At 37.7% G+C, this 16,599-nt stretch overlaps 1 protein-coding gene across 1 annotated transcript; it reads left to right on the top strand.

Annotated features, from left to right (window-relative positions):
* The first annotated feature begins 229 nt into the window (after nucleotides 1-229).
* Nucleotides 230-16,538, top strand: TNFRSF17 (TNF receptor superfamily member 17). Its single transcript, XM_082772806.1, has 5 exons — nucleotides 230-570; nucleotides 4,221-4,338; nucleotides 12,984-13,357; nucleotides 13,728-13,859; nucleotides 14,977-16,538. Exons 3-5 carry the CDS (start codon nucleotides 13,243-13,245, stop codon nucleotides 15,237-15,239), a joined length of 510 nt encoding a protein of 169 aa, XP_082628932.1. The 5' UTR covers nucleotides 230-570; nucleotides 4,221-4,338; nucleotides 12,984-13,242; the 3' UTR covers nucleotides 15,240-16,538.
* Nucleotides 16,539-16,599: the final 61 nt, after the last annotated feature.

Genomic DNA, 16,599 nt, shown 5'->3' with positions numbered 1-16,599 from the left:
GTTGGCGCCAAGACCCCAGGCTGGCCGAGAACTACCCGTCCCAGCCGGCCTCGCGCCAGCGCTCCCTCAGGAGACGCTTGAGGGCTGCCCCGCGGGCCTCTGGGAAATGCAGTGCGCAAAGGGGCAGCGGTGGCGGGTGCCGGCTCCGCGTTCCTTCGTGCCCCGTGAGGGGCCCGGGCGGCAGCCGGGCGGGACGGGCGCGGCCCCGCCGGGCTGCGGCCTAGCGCGTGCCTGACTGGATTCCCCCCTCACACCCGGCCCGGGGGCCAGGTGAAGGCGTGGCGGCCGTTACCCGTGGGAAGCTGCCCCTGCCGCCTCTGGAAAGCCCGGGTTGGCGGTGACAGCGCGGAAACTGTGCTGCTGTCACCTCCGTGTGCCCTCACGTTAAGGTCCCTCACCACGGCTGCTCCCACGCGAGGCGCCTGTGAACGTTGTGCAAAGGTGGCCGTGGGCCGACAGGGCGCGTTGAAGCTTGGGGGTTTGGCATTCCCACAGCACGCCGACTCAGTTGTTGGCTATCGTGAAAAAAACCCCGTTAAACTAGGTGCCAAGTACGGAGACCTTCGACTGGTAAGGCTATGAGAACTTCTATTCAGAAACAAAACAAGAAACAAAACACACAACCTATACGTTACGTATCGTTGGAGGAGAAGGGAAGGAATAACAGGAAATAAGAGATTTGTTTGGCAGGCTGGACATGGCAGCGGCTGTGTTCTGGCTTGGAAGGTTAAATATAGGTGTTCAGAGCTGGTGCCTGGGAACAGGGAGGCTGCTGGAGTGCTCGCGGGCGAGGACTGAGTCACTCACAGCGTTATTTATGTTAGGATGCTTAGGACAAGTCATGGAGTTGTTTTGAAAGTAGACGGCCTTAAAACTAAAATACAAAGATCCCCATTCAGTGCAAAATCCACTGCAGCTTGGGTTGCAGAACTGCAGAAGCTCTCCTGACGTGGCATTTACATGACTTTATGCTGACTGAAGAGCTGGATAGTTCCTAGTTGCACATGAGGAGAAACATATAAGCCCTTGACAAGCAAATAGTTCTATGTGGTAGGTAACATACATGTTAATGCAGAAATGTACTTCTAACTGATCATATCCAGGGATAACACCAGTGTGAAGGGCAGCACTTAAAAAAGCTAAAAAGAAAAACTCCCCACCAACACCACAGATAATTAACTTTGAAAGAAAATAAAAGTAAATTAATTCATGATTATAGACTATATACCTGGTTGGTGAAGGTCTTTCCTTCAAGCACCATTAACTTAGTATCACCAGGACCTTAAAAATGAGTTTTAAAGACCTTGTGAAAGGTATTGTCTGGTTATTCCCTGGTCTGGTTATTCTAGCTCCTTTCTAGTTTTCAGGCACACATTGTCAGGGCGTCTGTTATTCAAAGTTGACTGTAATTAGGAAGATTCTAAATACTACAGCAGTAACACGGATGAGCAGGCTATAGGAGTAAGGGAAGCTAGAATCCTAATGAACACCTTGAGATAGGACTCTACTTTTAAAATTATTTTTTCTAAATGCGAGTCTTTGCTTGTTAGGTGACATTTGTTGACTAGTAGGTATCTGATTCGTTTCATTTAGTATGGAAACAAGGCTTTTGCAATTTATTTTTTTCTCCCTATCTGTAAGTCTTTTACTAACTTTTGAAAGCATTGTCCAGCTTCAGCAAATTTCACAAGAGATAAAAGTTAATTAATTTTTTTTTCAGTTTTTGTGGAAAGAAACAGCTGGATAAAGCAACAAGATTTACATTGGTAATTTCAGTGAAGATCAGACAGAAGTAAAATCCTCTTCCCTAGTGATAACAACATTTGGAACAAAAAAGGAGCTTGGGAGTTACCACTGTTGAATAATAGATAAAAATCCAGTGGAAACCAAGCTTCATGAATTCTGCTGACAGAGTAGCTTGCTATTGTACACTTTTCCTGTCGTTAGAAGCATTTAATAGCTCAGGTTTATAGTGACTACAATGCTGCATTGCAAGCCTTTAAAAAAAAAAAAAAAAAAAAGCCTTGACAAAGCCTGCAAGTCAGGAAAGGCTTAACTGGAGGCAGGTACTACATTTTCAGAGTAATTAAGGCTTATTTTAAGATTACCAGCACACAGAACATGTAGGCAGCAATCCTTACAAGCATTTAGGCATTCCTTAGAAAGACTTCCTAAATATTTTTGAAATAGAGCTTTGATCTGACAGCTCCCAAAGTTGTGCTACTCCTTCTTCTCCTGCCTTCTTAGCTTTTTTTTTTTTGTTGTTGTTGTTGTTTTGTTTTGGGGCACAATTGCATTTTGGTTAGAGGCATGGAAGTATGTATGACCACTGATTTTGGGGAAAAATGATTACTTGTGGTATCCAAGATTCCCTGCTTCCCTGACAGATGCTTATTTCCTAGGTACTTGCTAGGATATAAGCAATTAGCCCACAGAATTTCAGAAGATGCCAACCGTCCTTCAGAGTGTACAAACCTGTTTTGCAGGCTGTGTCACACACAGGAATTATGTAAACTCAAACACGAAGTTTTTAACAGGGCTAGTAGTTTGTTTTTCCACTTAGGAACAGCTGGTACTCAAAACAAAACCTAAGTGGAATCGTGATAATTTTATTGGCAAAATATCGACTGGAATGTAAATAGCGGTGTTCTGTCGAGGTTTTAAAGCATTATAAAATCTTTCTGGGTTTAAATCTCTCTGCATCACAGTGTTTAGAATAAATACACTATCTCTGCTTTTAATAAATACCAAAAAGCTTTTCTCAGTGAGAACCACCTATATTCATCACCACCTATTCATCATCAAATCATGGCTGATTTGCATTATCAAAGCACTGCTTAGAAAATAAGTGATTGGGTCATGTCAGGGTGAACAAGCTGGGACTGGAGGGCAGAGAAACTGCCTCCCCCCCATCAGTTGCATTTCTACCCATCCCTGCACTGCCTTCTAGGTCTTGTTAGACACTTCGCAGAATGAGTTCATCCTATTAATCTAGTTAAAGAATGGTCTACTTTCATTTTCCTCCTGGGTTACTGAAATGAATCAACTCTTAAGATGTTGCAAATGCCAGAGCTGGTATAAAGTAAGAGTGGGGACCAAGACTTCCTTTTTTTAGTGATACCTATTCATATATTAAACTATCTTGGGTACGTTCCACAAGTTTACCACTAGTTTCTAGCCTGTGATAAGTCAATCCTATGGCAGTGAAATGGAAGTCCTTGTTCATATAAAATTGGGACTAGTATTCTGTACTCCAGTAGAACCTTTCGTCCAAGGTTCTTACAAACATTTTGCACCCCAGCAGACATACCTATAAATACCAATGTTTCAGTTATGTGAACTGAAGGCAAAAAGAAAAATATTTTTCCCTAGACAGCTTCACACAAGTTCACAGCTCCAAACAGTCAACAGCTCATTACCAATTTCTTAGCTCATTGAATTCCATAAAGTAACTAAGGGAGGAGAGTAGTTTTAGGGTGCAGGATTACCAGGAAATTGACTCAGTTTGCCTTGAGATCAGGTCAATTCCAGAGCTGTTGTAACATGGGGAAAGAAAGTGTTTGGCTGAGACTGGGAGGAGCAGGAAAGGAGTAAGACCTCCCTTTCTGGTGTAGCAGCAAGCTGAAATTCAGCTGACGCACTGTGACGCTGTGCCCTGAAACTTAAAAGGTATTCAAATATGTACATTAGTTATGCACTTAAATGAGTAGCCTGATATTTAGGATTGCTTTGAAGTCAGATTGAGTCTTTAATGAACAAAGCCAAAAGAACAAGTTATTTACCTGCAAGGAAGAAAAGACAAAAGATGCAAGATAAATTACTAACATTAGAAGAATAACATAGGAAACAGTGCTCAGCTGTGACACCGCCATTATGGAAGCACAGCTCTTCATGTGAAGCACATGTGAAGGAACAAGCCCAAAAGGCATTCTATACATTCAATTTAACATTACATAAAAGAAACAAGAGGAGTTAGATGAGTCCAGACAGTTTTTGTGACAGATATAGATTAAGGATGTACCGAAATTCAAGTGATATACCTCTCTTGAGGGAAAACTGCATTTTTATATATACATATAAATAATTTTTTTTTTGGACTAACTTTCATTATATTCACCAGGTCTGACACAGAACTGAAAATAATGAACTAGTTTAAGTTTGGTTAGGTGCCAGGAGACTATAAAACAATACTTCTAAACTCTGGCAATTTCTCTTTCCAGGTAGTCTCTGGAGACGTAGCTGAGAAGTAGAGACACCACCACCACCACGTTATGTTTCGACATGATGGCTTTTTCAAGAGCTGAGGCTATCCTAAGTTCTGCACGTGTTCTCGGAAGTGTAAGTGAATGACAAAGAGGCTTTTATATTTGCACGAGACCATGTATAATCCAGACTAAGATATCTTGACCTGGAAACGTCTTTTCACTGATTTGTTTGTTCTAACCCTGCTATTTAACAAATGCTGTTTCAGAACCTATTACTCTCCCTCTGCTGGACACTCACATGATTGCTGTATTTGTGTTTTACGTTCAGTCTTTATTTTAAGCTCTCTGACAGGAGGAGATATAAATAAAATTCTTCTTTGGCTTTCCTAATGTGGGAAAGCATAAGCTGTCTTCCACAGTCCAGTTGTAGAATTACTCCAAGCTAACAAATGGGTATCCTCAAAGGAATTCAGCAACAACTTTTACATTTTCATTGTGGGTTGGTGAAATGTGCTTCCGACCTTGACTCCTCTTTCCAAGGCCTCTAATCTAGAGTTAAAGCTTTTCTTTCAGTGCAGGTAAAGCACGTATTCCAGGCTTCATAAGGGGTATACAATCAATTGTTTGTACTTCAGAAAGCAAAAGAAATACATAGATCTGTATACCAAAATACCACAGTATACTTCTTTGTTTCCATGTTCTCATGTCTCAAACACTCCAGATGCTCAGCTCATTGTCTTCCAAGATGGTCACATGTTTCTCACTTTTATATGTGGACACAACATTTCATTCTTTTGCTTGTACATCTCTAGAAATAAAGACCGAAAGGTCTTCTTTTAATAAGAGCCATCGCCTTCCTCCACCCTCCCTCCCTTTTTTTTTCAGGTGACTTTAAATAGAGTTCTCAGCTGAGTGATCTGTAGCTTAGCTAGCCTGTTGTTTGGATTTGAAAAATCTTTAAGATGGATGCTAGCTAGTTCCTCATTCAAGGTGCCTCCCTTTGCATGTACAGTCATGGCAGTTTACTCCTTAGGCAGAATTTCTTTTGTGGTTTTGATGCCACAACCCTCCAAACAGATAAATAGTAGGGGGAGATGGTTTGGTTAAATAATTTTGCTATCAAAACTGTTGTTTATGTATGGTTTTTTGTTTTGCAATCAAAGATCAAAATAAACAAAGATTGGGGTGTTTATAAACCTTATGACAACTGAAAATGTAAATAGCAAAAGGATTACTTAATGTGGAAGGAATGTGCTGAGCAAAGAACACATCCAAGGAAGGGAAGAATGAGATCACTTTAATGATGTGTGCAGTGACTGAGTTAGGAATTGAAGTGATGGGAGAATCTGTTTTGAAGAAAGGCAGACTGTGTGGTTTTAGAGCCAGGTGTAGGATCAGTGAGAGGAGGTGTCATGTCAGTGAAGATACTGAAGCAGCTGGAAATAAATCCTGTTAAATACAACCCAGATCCCTGTTCAACTGTTCCTATGCTTTCATCTTGCTACTTTGTTAGCAACATTGTGATTAGGAAATTAACCTTCTGCTTCGTCACAGTAATTTTGCTTTCACCCATAAGTTTGTTGGATGCGGCAAATAAACATTATGAGCACAGTATGTATAAATTCTGTGGAAGTGACAAATTGAAACAGAGTGTATTTTGGCTCCCCTGAGACAAATTTGAGAATCTCGGAGGCTGGGACGCTGACTTGACTGAGCAACAACTGTAACTTTTAAGTTCCAGGTCCTCAGAAGATTTTCTTCCACTGGTTATAAACTAGTATTTTTCTAAAATGGAGTTAAATAGTGGAGAAAATTTACTATTCTGGTTACCATCAAATAGTCAGGCTTTTAGTTTGACGCAAAGATTTAAAAAAATGCAGAAAAAGTGGTTAGCATTTAAAGTGGGGCTTACGGTCTAACATAGATAGATGCATTAGGCAAGTCCCTACTATCAAACTGAGTTCAGCTGTACCTGATACAGTTTTTCCAGGCTATGTTAGCAAAGAATGTTTTTGTGAGATAATGAAAATGTTGATCTTAGCTCTGAAAATATCCATATAGGTTGTTAATGCAGGGTCCATAGAATGCTGTGTAATCACACCTTTTTTTATGGTATCAACTACCTGACATGGAGAAGCTCAGAGTTACCATGTCTATTGTTGGATTCCATAACATTTCTAGGCCAGATCTCCTGCATTAGACACATTATACACATGGTAAGAGTTTTATGGCACTTATGTTTCATACAGAAATTTTATGTGCTGTATCCTGGGAAGTGGGAATAGAAAATTAGTTCCATGTGGGATTTTCATATGCTTCCCCCACCCCCCGCCTCTTAATTCTCCAGAATTTAAGTGGAGGGAACGTTTTGTCCAGTAGAGATCCCATAAGATTTTAGTTTCAGTAGTGACTAAAGCAAAATGGCATTATTGTTAAGAAGAGAGAACAACATAATTTGATTTTTAATGCTCTTCTATAGCTCTTCATCATGTTGTTGCAGAAAGTAGTTTTGTTATGAAATCTTGAGAACGTAACAGTGAGCTTGTTTCTAGATAGAACTAATCACTCTGGAATTACTACTATATGTGAGTATTTTTATTCCAGAAAATGTCATTTGCAGAGGGAATTATTCTGGAACAGGGATAACTACATCAATTAGAATTTTCCTCCTGTCTCAGGAGGGAGCACATATTGGCAATGTGAGGCCCTACAAGGGAGTTTGAAATAAAGTAATTGTTGTTACCTAAACTTGTCCACAGAGACTGAATGGCTAGAAAGTTTGGCTTAATCTATCAGAAGAAACAATCTTGTCAGACTGTAGCGTCTGCTAAGCTCTTCATGTCATTCATGAGTGTTCATGCACATGTATTTTTCTTGTAACAGCATTAATCCTGTTGGGACTATATCACTGATTAATTTTATTTATTTATTTTTCCCCATCTGCAAAGTCCCTAAAATGGTAGTATGTGGGAGATTATTTTTGCAGTACAAAATGTAAGTGCTTACATTAAGAAACAAAGGAAAAACTATGTTCTGTGGAAACTATTGCACCATCATAAAAATGTCACTGGCATTTTAAGAAGTATTAGCTTAATCCAAACTTCCTTGCACATTTATTGTTTTATGCATTGTCCTTAGTAGTTACATAACTATGTTGGCACATGTGGAATATCAGACGAATGAAAAGATCATCTTCCTTCCCCAGAGGGAAAGCCTATTAACACTGCTTTTCTTTTCTGTGGAGTTCTTCTCTTCTAACTTAGCTTCTAGCTAAGGAAGCTTGGAGCATAGTAAAGAGTGCAGAAGTTCTCTGACATTTAGTTGAAAATGTTTATACTATTGCTATTTTAATTACTGCTTTTAAGGAACATTTCTTCTTTGAGTTGTTGGTTTTTGTTTTTAATCTTTTTTGGAAATACCAGATGTAGCAACAGCAACATCACTCTTTTCAAAGCAGTGGTCTAATTAAAATGTGGTGAACCGAACAGGCAAAATCCACATTTTGCACTGTGCCTGAACAAAATTAAACAATATTGTGCCTAAAAAAGAGCATTGTTCTTTGCTGCATGTAGAAGTTGATGAGCACAACGGATCCTTTAACAACCCCTTTCTTTTGTTTATTAACAGTGTGTACCCTATTCCTAGAACAGTTTATCTCCTCCCAGCCATAACATATACAATTAGCAGAATATGGATTTCTGAAAATAATCGTTTCAGATGATTTTAATGCTTTTTTAAGGAGATAACTGTCTGTAAGACTGCTGTTCCCTGAAGTGCCGAAACTTCTGGGAAGAAAAACTGTTTTTTTTCTTCTTTGTATGTGCATTCATCTCAGAGATTTTTAGGATTGTTGTGATGAGGCCATTTATGAAGGACTCTTTTCTTTGGACTTCCTTGGTAAATAGCTTTAGAGAATTGGAGAGGACCAAGCCTGTACTGCCTATACTAAACTACTTGAAAGTGTAGGTTGGTTAGTTGCTTTAGTGGGGGGAGGAGGCTTACATATGCTACCCAGAAGAGCTGTATCAGCACGAAATGACCGTTGTAGAAGCAGCTCTACAGCCAGAAAAATTCTGCTGTAAGCTAATGTTGTTTGTGAAGGGAATGTAATAGCCCTAGCAGAAAACCCTCTTTTGGTTGTTAAATGCTATGTAATTATGCCAACAGAATTTCTGAAGTACAGCCAGGCAAAGAAGCTGGCAGATGCATGAAAAGAGAAATCCCAAAGCAGTGTCAAAACAAAGCTTAGTTGTTGAAGTTGTGTGGTACATAGACCTTGAGCCAATGATTTGAGAGATGAATTTCAGTCTTTATGTTGTATTACTGACAAAAGTGTATTATTTTTTTGGGGGTATTCTGTCCAGAATTTTCATTATATTATTTCAGTGTTGAAACTCATAGGTGTTTTTAATTTTTTTTTTTATAATTATTTTTTTTTCCCAAATTAAATAGTGAAAGATAAAATTCTCCTTACCTATGCTTCAGAATACTGTAGGGTGCAGAGCAGGACTATCCCTTTCACTAACACCAAGACATTTAATCAGTTTAGCTGTATATAATCTACCATGTCTCTGATGACCTGTAGACCTGTCTGACTAATTAGACATAAATCGGCTTTGTGCCAAAATAGCCTGATTCAGAATATAGCTCATTACATTAGAGTAACAAATTATTTTAAGACTCACGATATTAACAGTTCTGTGTTTCATACAGCAGGGGTATTCAAGTAGAGTGTCAGCAATGTCAGTTTTGGAGGGAGAGGTATTTTACAACATCTATACAAAAAAAAAAAAGCCATTGACAGTAAGTAAAGGCAGACCTACTTCTTATGGACTAGGAAAAGAGAGGAAGGAATTTAATAGCAAAAATTAAGTAGTTCAGAAGTCTAATACTAGGAAAGAAAGCTTATTTTAATAGGTTCTGTGAACCAGAAGACTGCTATTGGAGACAGATTATCAACTACAGAAGATTTCATCTTGGAAAGAATCCTCACCTCAATTTGTGATATATGTGATTTGAGCCTTGTGTTTTCCATTTCTTTCCTCCCATGGGTGGGGAGAGTTTAGGTTATTTGTGCACTGGGTTTGTTGGCACTGATAAAATAACCAATTAAGACATACAGCAACCATTCAGCAAAGTACCATTTCTGTGCAGGAGGAAACTACAGGAGCTCTTCAAAGATTGATGTAGGGACTAATTTAATGTTTTGATTAATGGTAACACAAGAAATAGGAATAGATTAATAAAGTTTGTGAACTAATTTTGAAAGAATCATCAACATGAGAACTGCAGACACTATATTAAAAGGAGTATATGTCCTTTAGGATTGAGCAGAAACAGGATGAGTTATTTGCTTAGAATGCAACGTTTTTCACTTAAGGAACGGAAACTTACATCACGAGTTGGGGAACTCATTAGTTAAAATTGGAAATGAGAGAAGAAGTACATGAGGTGCAGTGAATGATCAACATATAACTTTTGGGGCACAAAGGTGACATGATTATGGAAAAAAAGGAAAATGCAGTGTTGTGTATATCAAGAGAGATTTCTGTAAGAAATTGCAGTGTCTGGGTGCCACCATGCAAGGCTCAAATACTGAATATTTCATGCAATTCTGATTATCCATGTTCGTGAGATGCATTCAGACAGGTTCAAAGAAAAGTGAAATACAGATGTAATGAAGTATTGTATGAAAATGGATTAGGTGAGCTTTTTTATGCTGCAAAGGAAACAAAAAGAAGAAATGCTGCTGTTCTTTTTAGGTAGGAGAGAGAGTGAAAAGAGAAGTTACTATAAAGAAATGCAGTGATACAGTAATAAAGGAGAATAAACTGGTCAACAGATAATGGAAATCACTGTTTGTTTGTTTGTTTGTTTGTTTGTTTTTAAATCATGGAAATAATGACATTTGGAATGGTCTTTCTGGTACGTTTATTATCCTCTAATGGGGATGCATACGGGGGAAGTCACAGACACTTCTCAGTAGAATCACTCTTCCATTCAAAAAGATTCTGAAGAAGACAAATAGCATGTAAAGGTATTTTGTTTAGCAGTACCCAGCACTAGCAAGCAAGTTTCAAGGATCCTTTCTCCATGCTCACAACGCTGTATTGTTAAGGAGTTTATCAATTATCATTGTTCAAACATAACAGTACTATTTGTGTTGCCTACTTGGGATTTCTACACGCTATTTAACAACAACATTTTGTCATCTTTCAGCAAAATTCTCCCCACTGTCAATCAGAACATCTTGCTCTTCTTTGAGAAACTTCAAATCAATATGAAAATGCTACAAACCTGTATATTTAGCAAAACTACTTTGTTGAAGAAAGCTAGTATTTTAAATTAACGTACTTATACAATTTATTCAAAGGAATATTTGAAATTAATGTACATATATAATTTAGTTAAAGGTCAAGACAACAACCAAAAAAGCCAATGTTATTACTGTACTTAAAAATGACACAAGAAAACTGTAAAAAGCAGACAAAACGGAGAGAATCCCCCCATATCCCTAGTACAATTGGGGGAAAAAAAGCATGAAACTGATAAAGGAACTGATTCATTCATCTGTTGTGGTGCACATTGTGATTTCCATAGTCCACTAAAATAATGTTACAAGCTTTCAGCAGCTGTGATATAATTTGCAATTTTTGTAATTTGAGAGCTGTAGATTTCATGAGGAATTTTACTGTAGTAAAGACTGTAGGATATAATCCTATAGATACAGTATTGTGTGGCAGCCAGCTGCAGGAAACAATAGAATTAGGCAGCTGATTTCTCTCTAAAATAATAAGAGGTCTCAGTACAAGTTGTATACATGAATATAAAAATACAACAATAGGAAGTTGTTGGAAAATATTGTATAACATTAGAAAGCACTTCACTGAAGTCAATGGGATTATATTGATAGATAAAAGCATTGGAACCAGCTTTCCTGAAATTACTGTCTTTCCTGAAATTCACTCATCACACTTCGGGATACCATGAAGATACCTTCATGAACATCTGCCTTCTTCAGAGCACGGTTGAGCATGCGATTGTCTTCTCCATGACTAAAAAGGTTAAGCAGCACCTTCAAAGCAAAAACTTCAATCACTCTATGGATAAGCTACCAAGTGGTGCTCCATCAGAACTAGAAATGATACACTAGTGCTAACTTAGGCTTCCTCCCCTAGAGCGTGAATGTATGAAGCATGAATTAAATCAGAACCTGTTTACGACTCTAGTGCCAGCACTGACTTCACAGTGACGTTTTCTGCATCACTCACAGTCTGTATCAATGTTTTCTTTCAGCACACCTAAATCAGTTTTTGTCAATTCATGTATAGTTACTATTAATCTTGAATAGACAGAAAAGCTTGTAATAGCCTACAGCTGTGCACCTGGCCTATAGAAAAAAAAAGTGCAGAAGCTACAACAAGCTATTAAATGTGCTAGAGACTAGAATACAGATTGCTTTATTAGACTATTTCACTATGAACAGTTTTTGCATTCCCACATGGTGAATTTCCTGGGAAAATGTCTCATACATAGTAATGTGGTATGAAATTATGACTCCTTATACAGTATTTTTCTCTTCCCTTTCTGTAGTCAAAAAAGCAATTAACTTAATCATATCAAGGAGAAACTTAACTATAAATAAGCCTGTAACTCTAATCAATCTTCAGCAGTGATACTGGATTGAAGCACTTATTGCAGCTTGCTAGATGACTAACTTTGTGCTTAAAAGAAATTCTATTAGACAAAATGTCCATGCAGAAGTAGGATGTGTAAATTATTTTAATTGTAGAGGTCTACTGTCAAGGCTTTTAATTCATGGGAGGAGACCAAATATTATTTTCAGAAATGTTACACTCCCTGTGTATATACAGATAAATCTACACATGCTCAGTGTGCCCCATCACCCGGCTGGGAGGGAGGTGTCATGTATGCTCTGCCACAAGAATGAAATCTATGGCTCATCTATTTCACTGTGCTGAGTACCACAGTTTTAGAACAGCATAGGTTCTGCATTACATTTAAAAATAAATAAACAGGTATTATTTTAGATAAAAAAATATGAAATGTTCATTAGGTCTTCTGTACTCATTACTCATACAAGCATGGTTATATGCAAAAAGAAAAACAAAACAAAACAAAGAATCCCCCCAAAAAAACAGCCAGTTGAAAACCCAAAAGTGAACCAAGCAAAACAAGTCATCCAAAACCTAATAGACCAGATAAATGAGGATACTTTGGAATTCAGGAGTAACATGCCAGTAACTGAACCTCTGTATTTTGTCTATCCATTCTAGCTGAAGGTCTTAGATGTATTTGGTACAATACAATGTTGTTGAACTTGTACATTTAGAGTATCTTATTTAGAAAAGCATTTACAAAAAGTAATTCTCTCATCATCTGTGTATTCTAAATATTATTGTACATACAGAGAAACAAGTACGAAGGAAGTAGTCTGAAGTTGCAGAATGACTCAGTGGCACACCTAGAAACTGGATTGTTCATATCTTGCTACTGCTGTGCCTTCTGCCTCTAATTTTTAATCGCATTCCCTTTGGACAGGGACAGAAGAACAAAACATAAACATCTCATAGTTTGCAAATTACAAGAAAACACTTACTGCACCCTATCACCCTGAAAAAAAAAAAAAAATTCTAAAACCAAGAAAAACTATTGTGAGGTTCTGTTTGGAGATCCTTTTGCTTTTCTACATCTTGTAATGTTTAACACCTGCTCAAGAAATGTCTTCTATAAATAACCATTTTCTGTTTCAGACAGAATTTACATTGAAAATTATCTTGGTGCAGCTGTTCTGTTTTTTCTACAATTTTGATTTGCCAAAAAGGAACATAAATTTCTTGGGAGCCTCAGAGTTGAACCCTTTTGACATGATGCTGTGTAGTAGAGCAGTGATCAAAGTCTGTTGCTGCTAACAGTTCTTAGAACTGCTAAAACAGAGAATTGAAAAGCCCTTTGTAGATGGTCCCCACTCTTTTACCATATCTGTGGCTTTTCAGTTCCGTAATTACTGACCGTGATGGCACACTGCCCCGAAAATGAATACTTTGATAATCTAGTGCTCTCTTGTAAGCCTTGTCATCTTCGATGTTCTGGTACACCACCACCTTCATGTGAAAACTACTGTGATAAGAGTAAGTAATTTTTCTGCGGTACTTTATAGCTATGCTGGGTATTTTCATGTTCTATTTTACATAGATTCGTATACATAAAAACTTAAAAAAGGTAATCTAAAACCTGGAAGATGTTTATCAGAATAATATATAGGATCAACAGTATTAAAGACATGTACAGTATATCAATATATACATATTTCAGTACTGTATGAGTATGTTTGAGTGTGTTAAGAGTAAACTGTTAAAGCTCTTCAGCTTTACTTATGCTGTCACTTAAAAGAAATAGAAATTGCTCCTTTGATAAAGAAGTTTTATGTATTGGGCATGTGTTTACTGTTCATTGGTTATTGCTTACAATGAATTTAAATGCATCTTTTTATTTCATAAGGTACTGATTCAGGTGGAGTTCTTTGGATTTGTTTGGGCTTCGGAGTAATTTTAATGCTCACTTTATTCACATTAATGGTCTTGTTTAAGTGGAAGCACCTAAGGCAACTAAAAGAAAAACTGAAAAACACAGGTGAATAAGTATGATTCTTTATCAAATAATTAAGTTGTTGTACCTTCTAGCTGCTCTTATAATGTACACACATTACATATTACATATTACGTATTACATATAACATATTCCAGATTCTGATAACTGTCTGTGGATTGTTTCTTATTTCTCAGATAGTCTCAATGAAGTTATTAGAGTTTTTAGGGAGTAAAATATCCAGATGGTGACTTGTAAAATGAACAATCTCTGTTTGTTAGTTCTAGATTATGTCACAACTGTATTTGGTTACTTATTTTTATACCTGGCTTAATTGCTGGTGTTTGAGAAATCACTTAGGAACCTTAAATAGCAGATGATTGTTTTAATGGCTTCATTCTCCTCCTATTGAATGGAAATGTAGAGGATACAGAATCACAGAATCACAGAATTTCTAGGTTGGAAGAGACCTCAAGATCATCGAGTCCAACCTCTGACCTAACACAAACAGTCCCCACTAAACCATATCCCTAAGCTCTACATCTAAACGTCTTTTGAAGACTTCCAGGGATGGTGACTCCACCACTTCCCTGGGCAGCCTGTTCCAATGCCTAACAACCCTTTCAGTAAAGAAGTTCTTCCTAACATCTAACCTAAAATTCCCCTGGCTCAACTTAAGCCCATTCCCCCTCGTCCTGTCACCAGGCACGTGGGAGAACAGACCAACCCCCACCTTGCTACAGCCTCCCTTGAGGTACCTATAGAGAGCGATAAGGTCGCTGGCATTCCATCTTAGAAGAAATTAAATAATGTTACTTAATCTTCTGGCCTGTGAGAAGTGTATGTGGTATATTTTTGGAAGGTGGAAAAAATTTGTAAAATGTAAAAATAACTTCCACTGGTATCTGTGGAATGTTCAGCCAATAAATAATAACTGATTAGAAAATTTGATAACTTGAATGCTTATCCTGAAATACAGGGGGGACATTGTCATACAACGAAAGATTATTGTTTATAACTGCATCTTACAACTTTCACTGCATCTTAAAACTTTCACTAAGGCTAGGAATACAGGTGGAATATAAAGAAACTTGGATCCTTAATAACTGTATGTCTGGTATAGCATGACGTATGTACTAAATTAACTTTTGTATAATTACAGGTGCTTCTGTGGAGCTGAATGATGTTCTCAAGGCTAATACAGAAAGCAGTGTACAGACAGATGGAATTAGACACTCACTTCAAAGTGAAACATTAATGTATTCAGTGGAGGAATGCACTTGTAGTGACTGTGGCTTGGTAAAACCTCAGACTGGCTGTGAAACTTCATTTCCATTACCAGCTACAGAAGAAGGAGCTACTGTTCTAGTTACAACAAAATCCTTTGATTACTGCAACTATATTCTGGGTGCTGGGTGTCTATGAGAGAAGTAGCTATTTTTTACTGCATAATAATAATTCAGTTATTTCAGTATAGCTATTAATCTTCATACTTATAGTGGGAAAGGCTAGTACATCTTCCTTTTAGACCCTGAATCAAACTTTCATTGATATTGTCATATTATTTTTAATTCTTTGTTCAATTTTTTTTACATTATTCTCAAATACCAAACTAGTGACTGGAATTTTAAAATTCTGAAAGTCCCTATGTAGAATGGCTCTTTCAGTACTTTGAAATTTTATCTACTTACACCAGATATTTGCAGACTCATCAATAAACAATCTTGCAATTATATGTTTCATGATAAATTCAGATCTTATGCTGAAAATTGCTTGAGGCAGAAATGAAGATCTACATAGCATTCCCAGCATTGCAAAGAATAATTTCAAATAGCCTCTGTGATGCTTGAAATAGGAATGTTCCAATGATGAGTACCTCTGCTGAGTACAGAGTCCCACCCAGCTCAGATAGGATCTCAGGGTCACATAAAAGGGGGTTGTGGTGCTGTGGAGTACCACACATGTAATCCTGATGGTGGACAATTTCCTTTAAATACCAACTTTTTTTTTTTTTTTTTTTTTTTTTCAGACCGTCTTATAAAGATTTATTTTTACTTAGCTTTTTTTTTAATTTATTTATTATTATTATTATTTTTAATTGTTATTTGGACAACTACTGCTGATTAGATACTGTCATGGTAGGCTATCATGTGGCCTGAAATTAGGAATATACTTGTGTCACCTTGCCTCCCAAATGTCATTTTCCTTGTATTAAGCCAGTGTTATTCCTGAACAACTATAACATCAATCCTTTTGTTTGTAGCTAACTTTCCATCTAAGGTTCTTGCATGAAGGATAAAATATAAGCTTGTAAGACTAGCAAGTTGCACAAATGCTATGAACGATCCGTATTGCAGCATCTTTGTGGCTGACCACAGCCAGTTTGGATCAGTTAGGAGTTAGCTGTGCAGGTCTCCCACATGCAGCCAAGAACTCGGAAAAATGCCTACAGGACTATTACAGTTTTTATTATTGCTGTACCTAGGAAATCTTGAGAAAAAAGGTTGTGATCTGCTGCTCTGCATGGTGTGGAGCAACTTAGAACATAGAATCATTAAGGATGGAAAAGAAACTTCAAAATCATCTGGTCCAACCATCCCCCTACTACCAATGTCACCCACTGAACCCTGTCCCTGAGCACCAGGTCCAGCCTTTCCATGAACACCCCCTGGGCAACCCATTCCGATGCCTGACTGCTCTGAAAAGAAATGTCTCCTCATTTCCAACTTAAACCTCCCCTGGCGCAACTTGAGGCCATTCCCTCTAGTCAACTTGTGGTAAATAC

Source organism: Aythya marila, assembly GCF_965140915.1.
Source record: "Aythya marila genome assembly, chromosome: 15".
NCBI lineage: Eukaryota > Metazoa > Chordata > Aves > Anseriformes > Anatidae > Aythya > Aythya marila.
The sequence above is the reverse complement of the archived record's forward strand: the minus strand, read 5'-3'. Positions and strand labels throughout refer to the sequence as shown.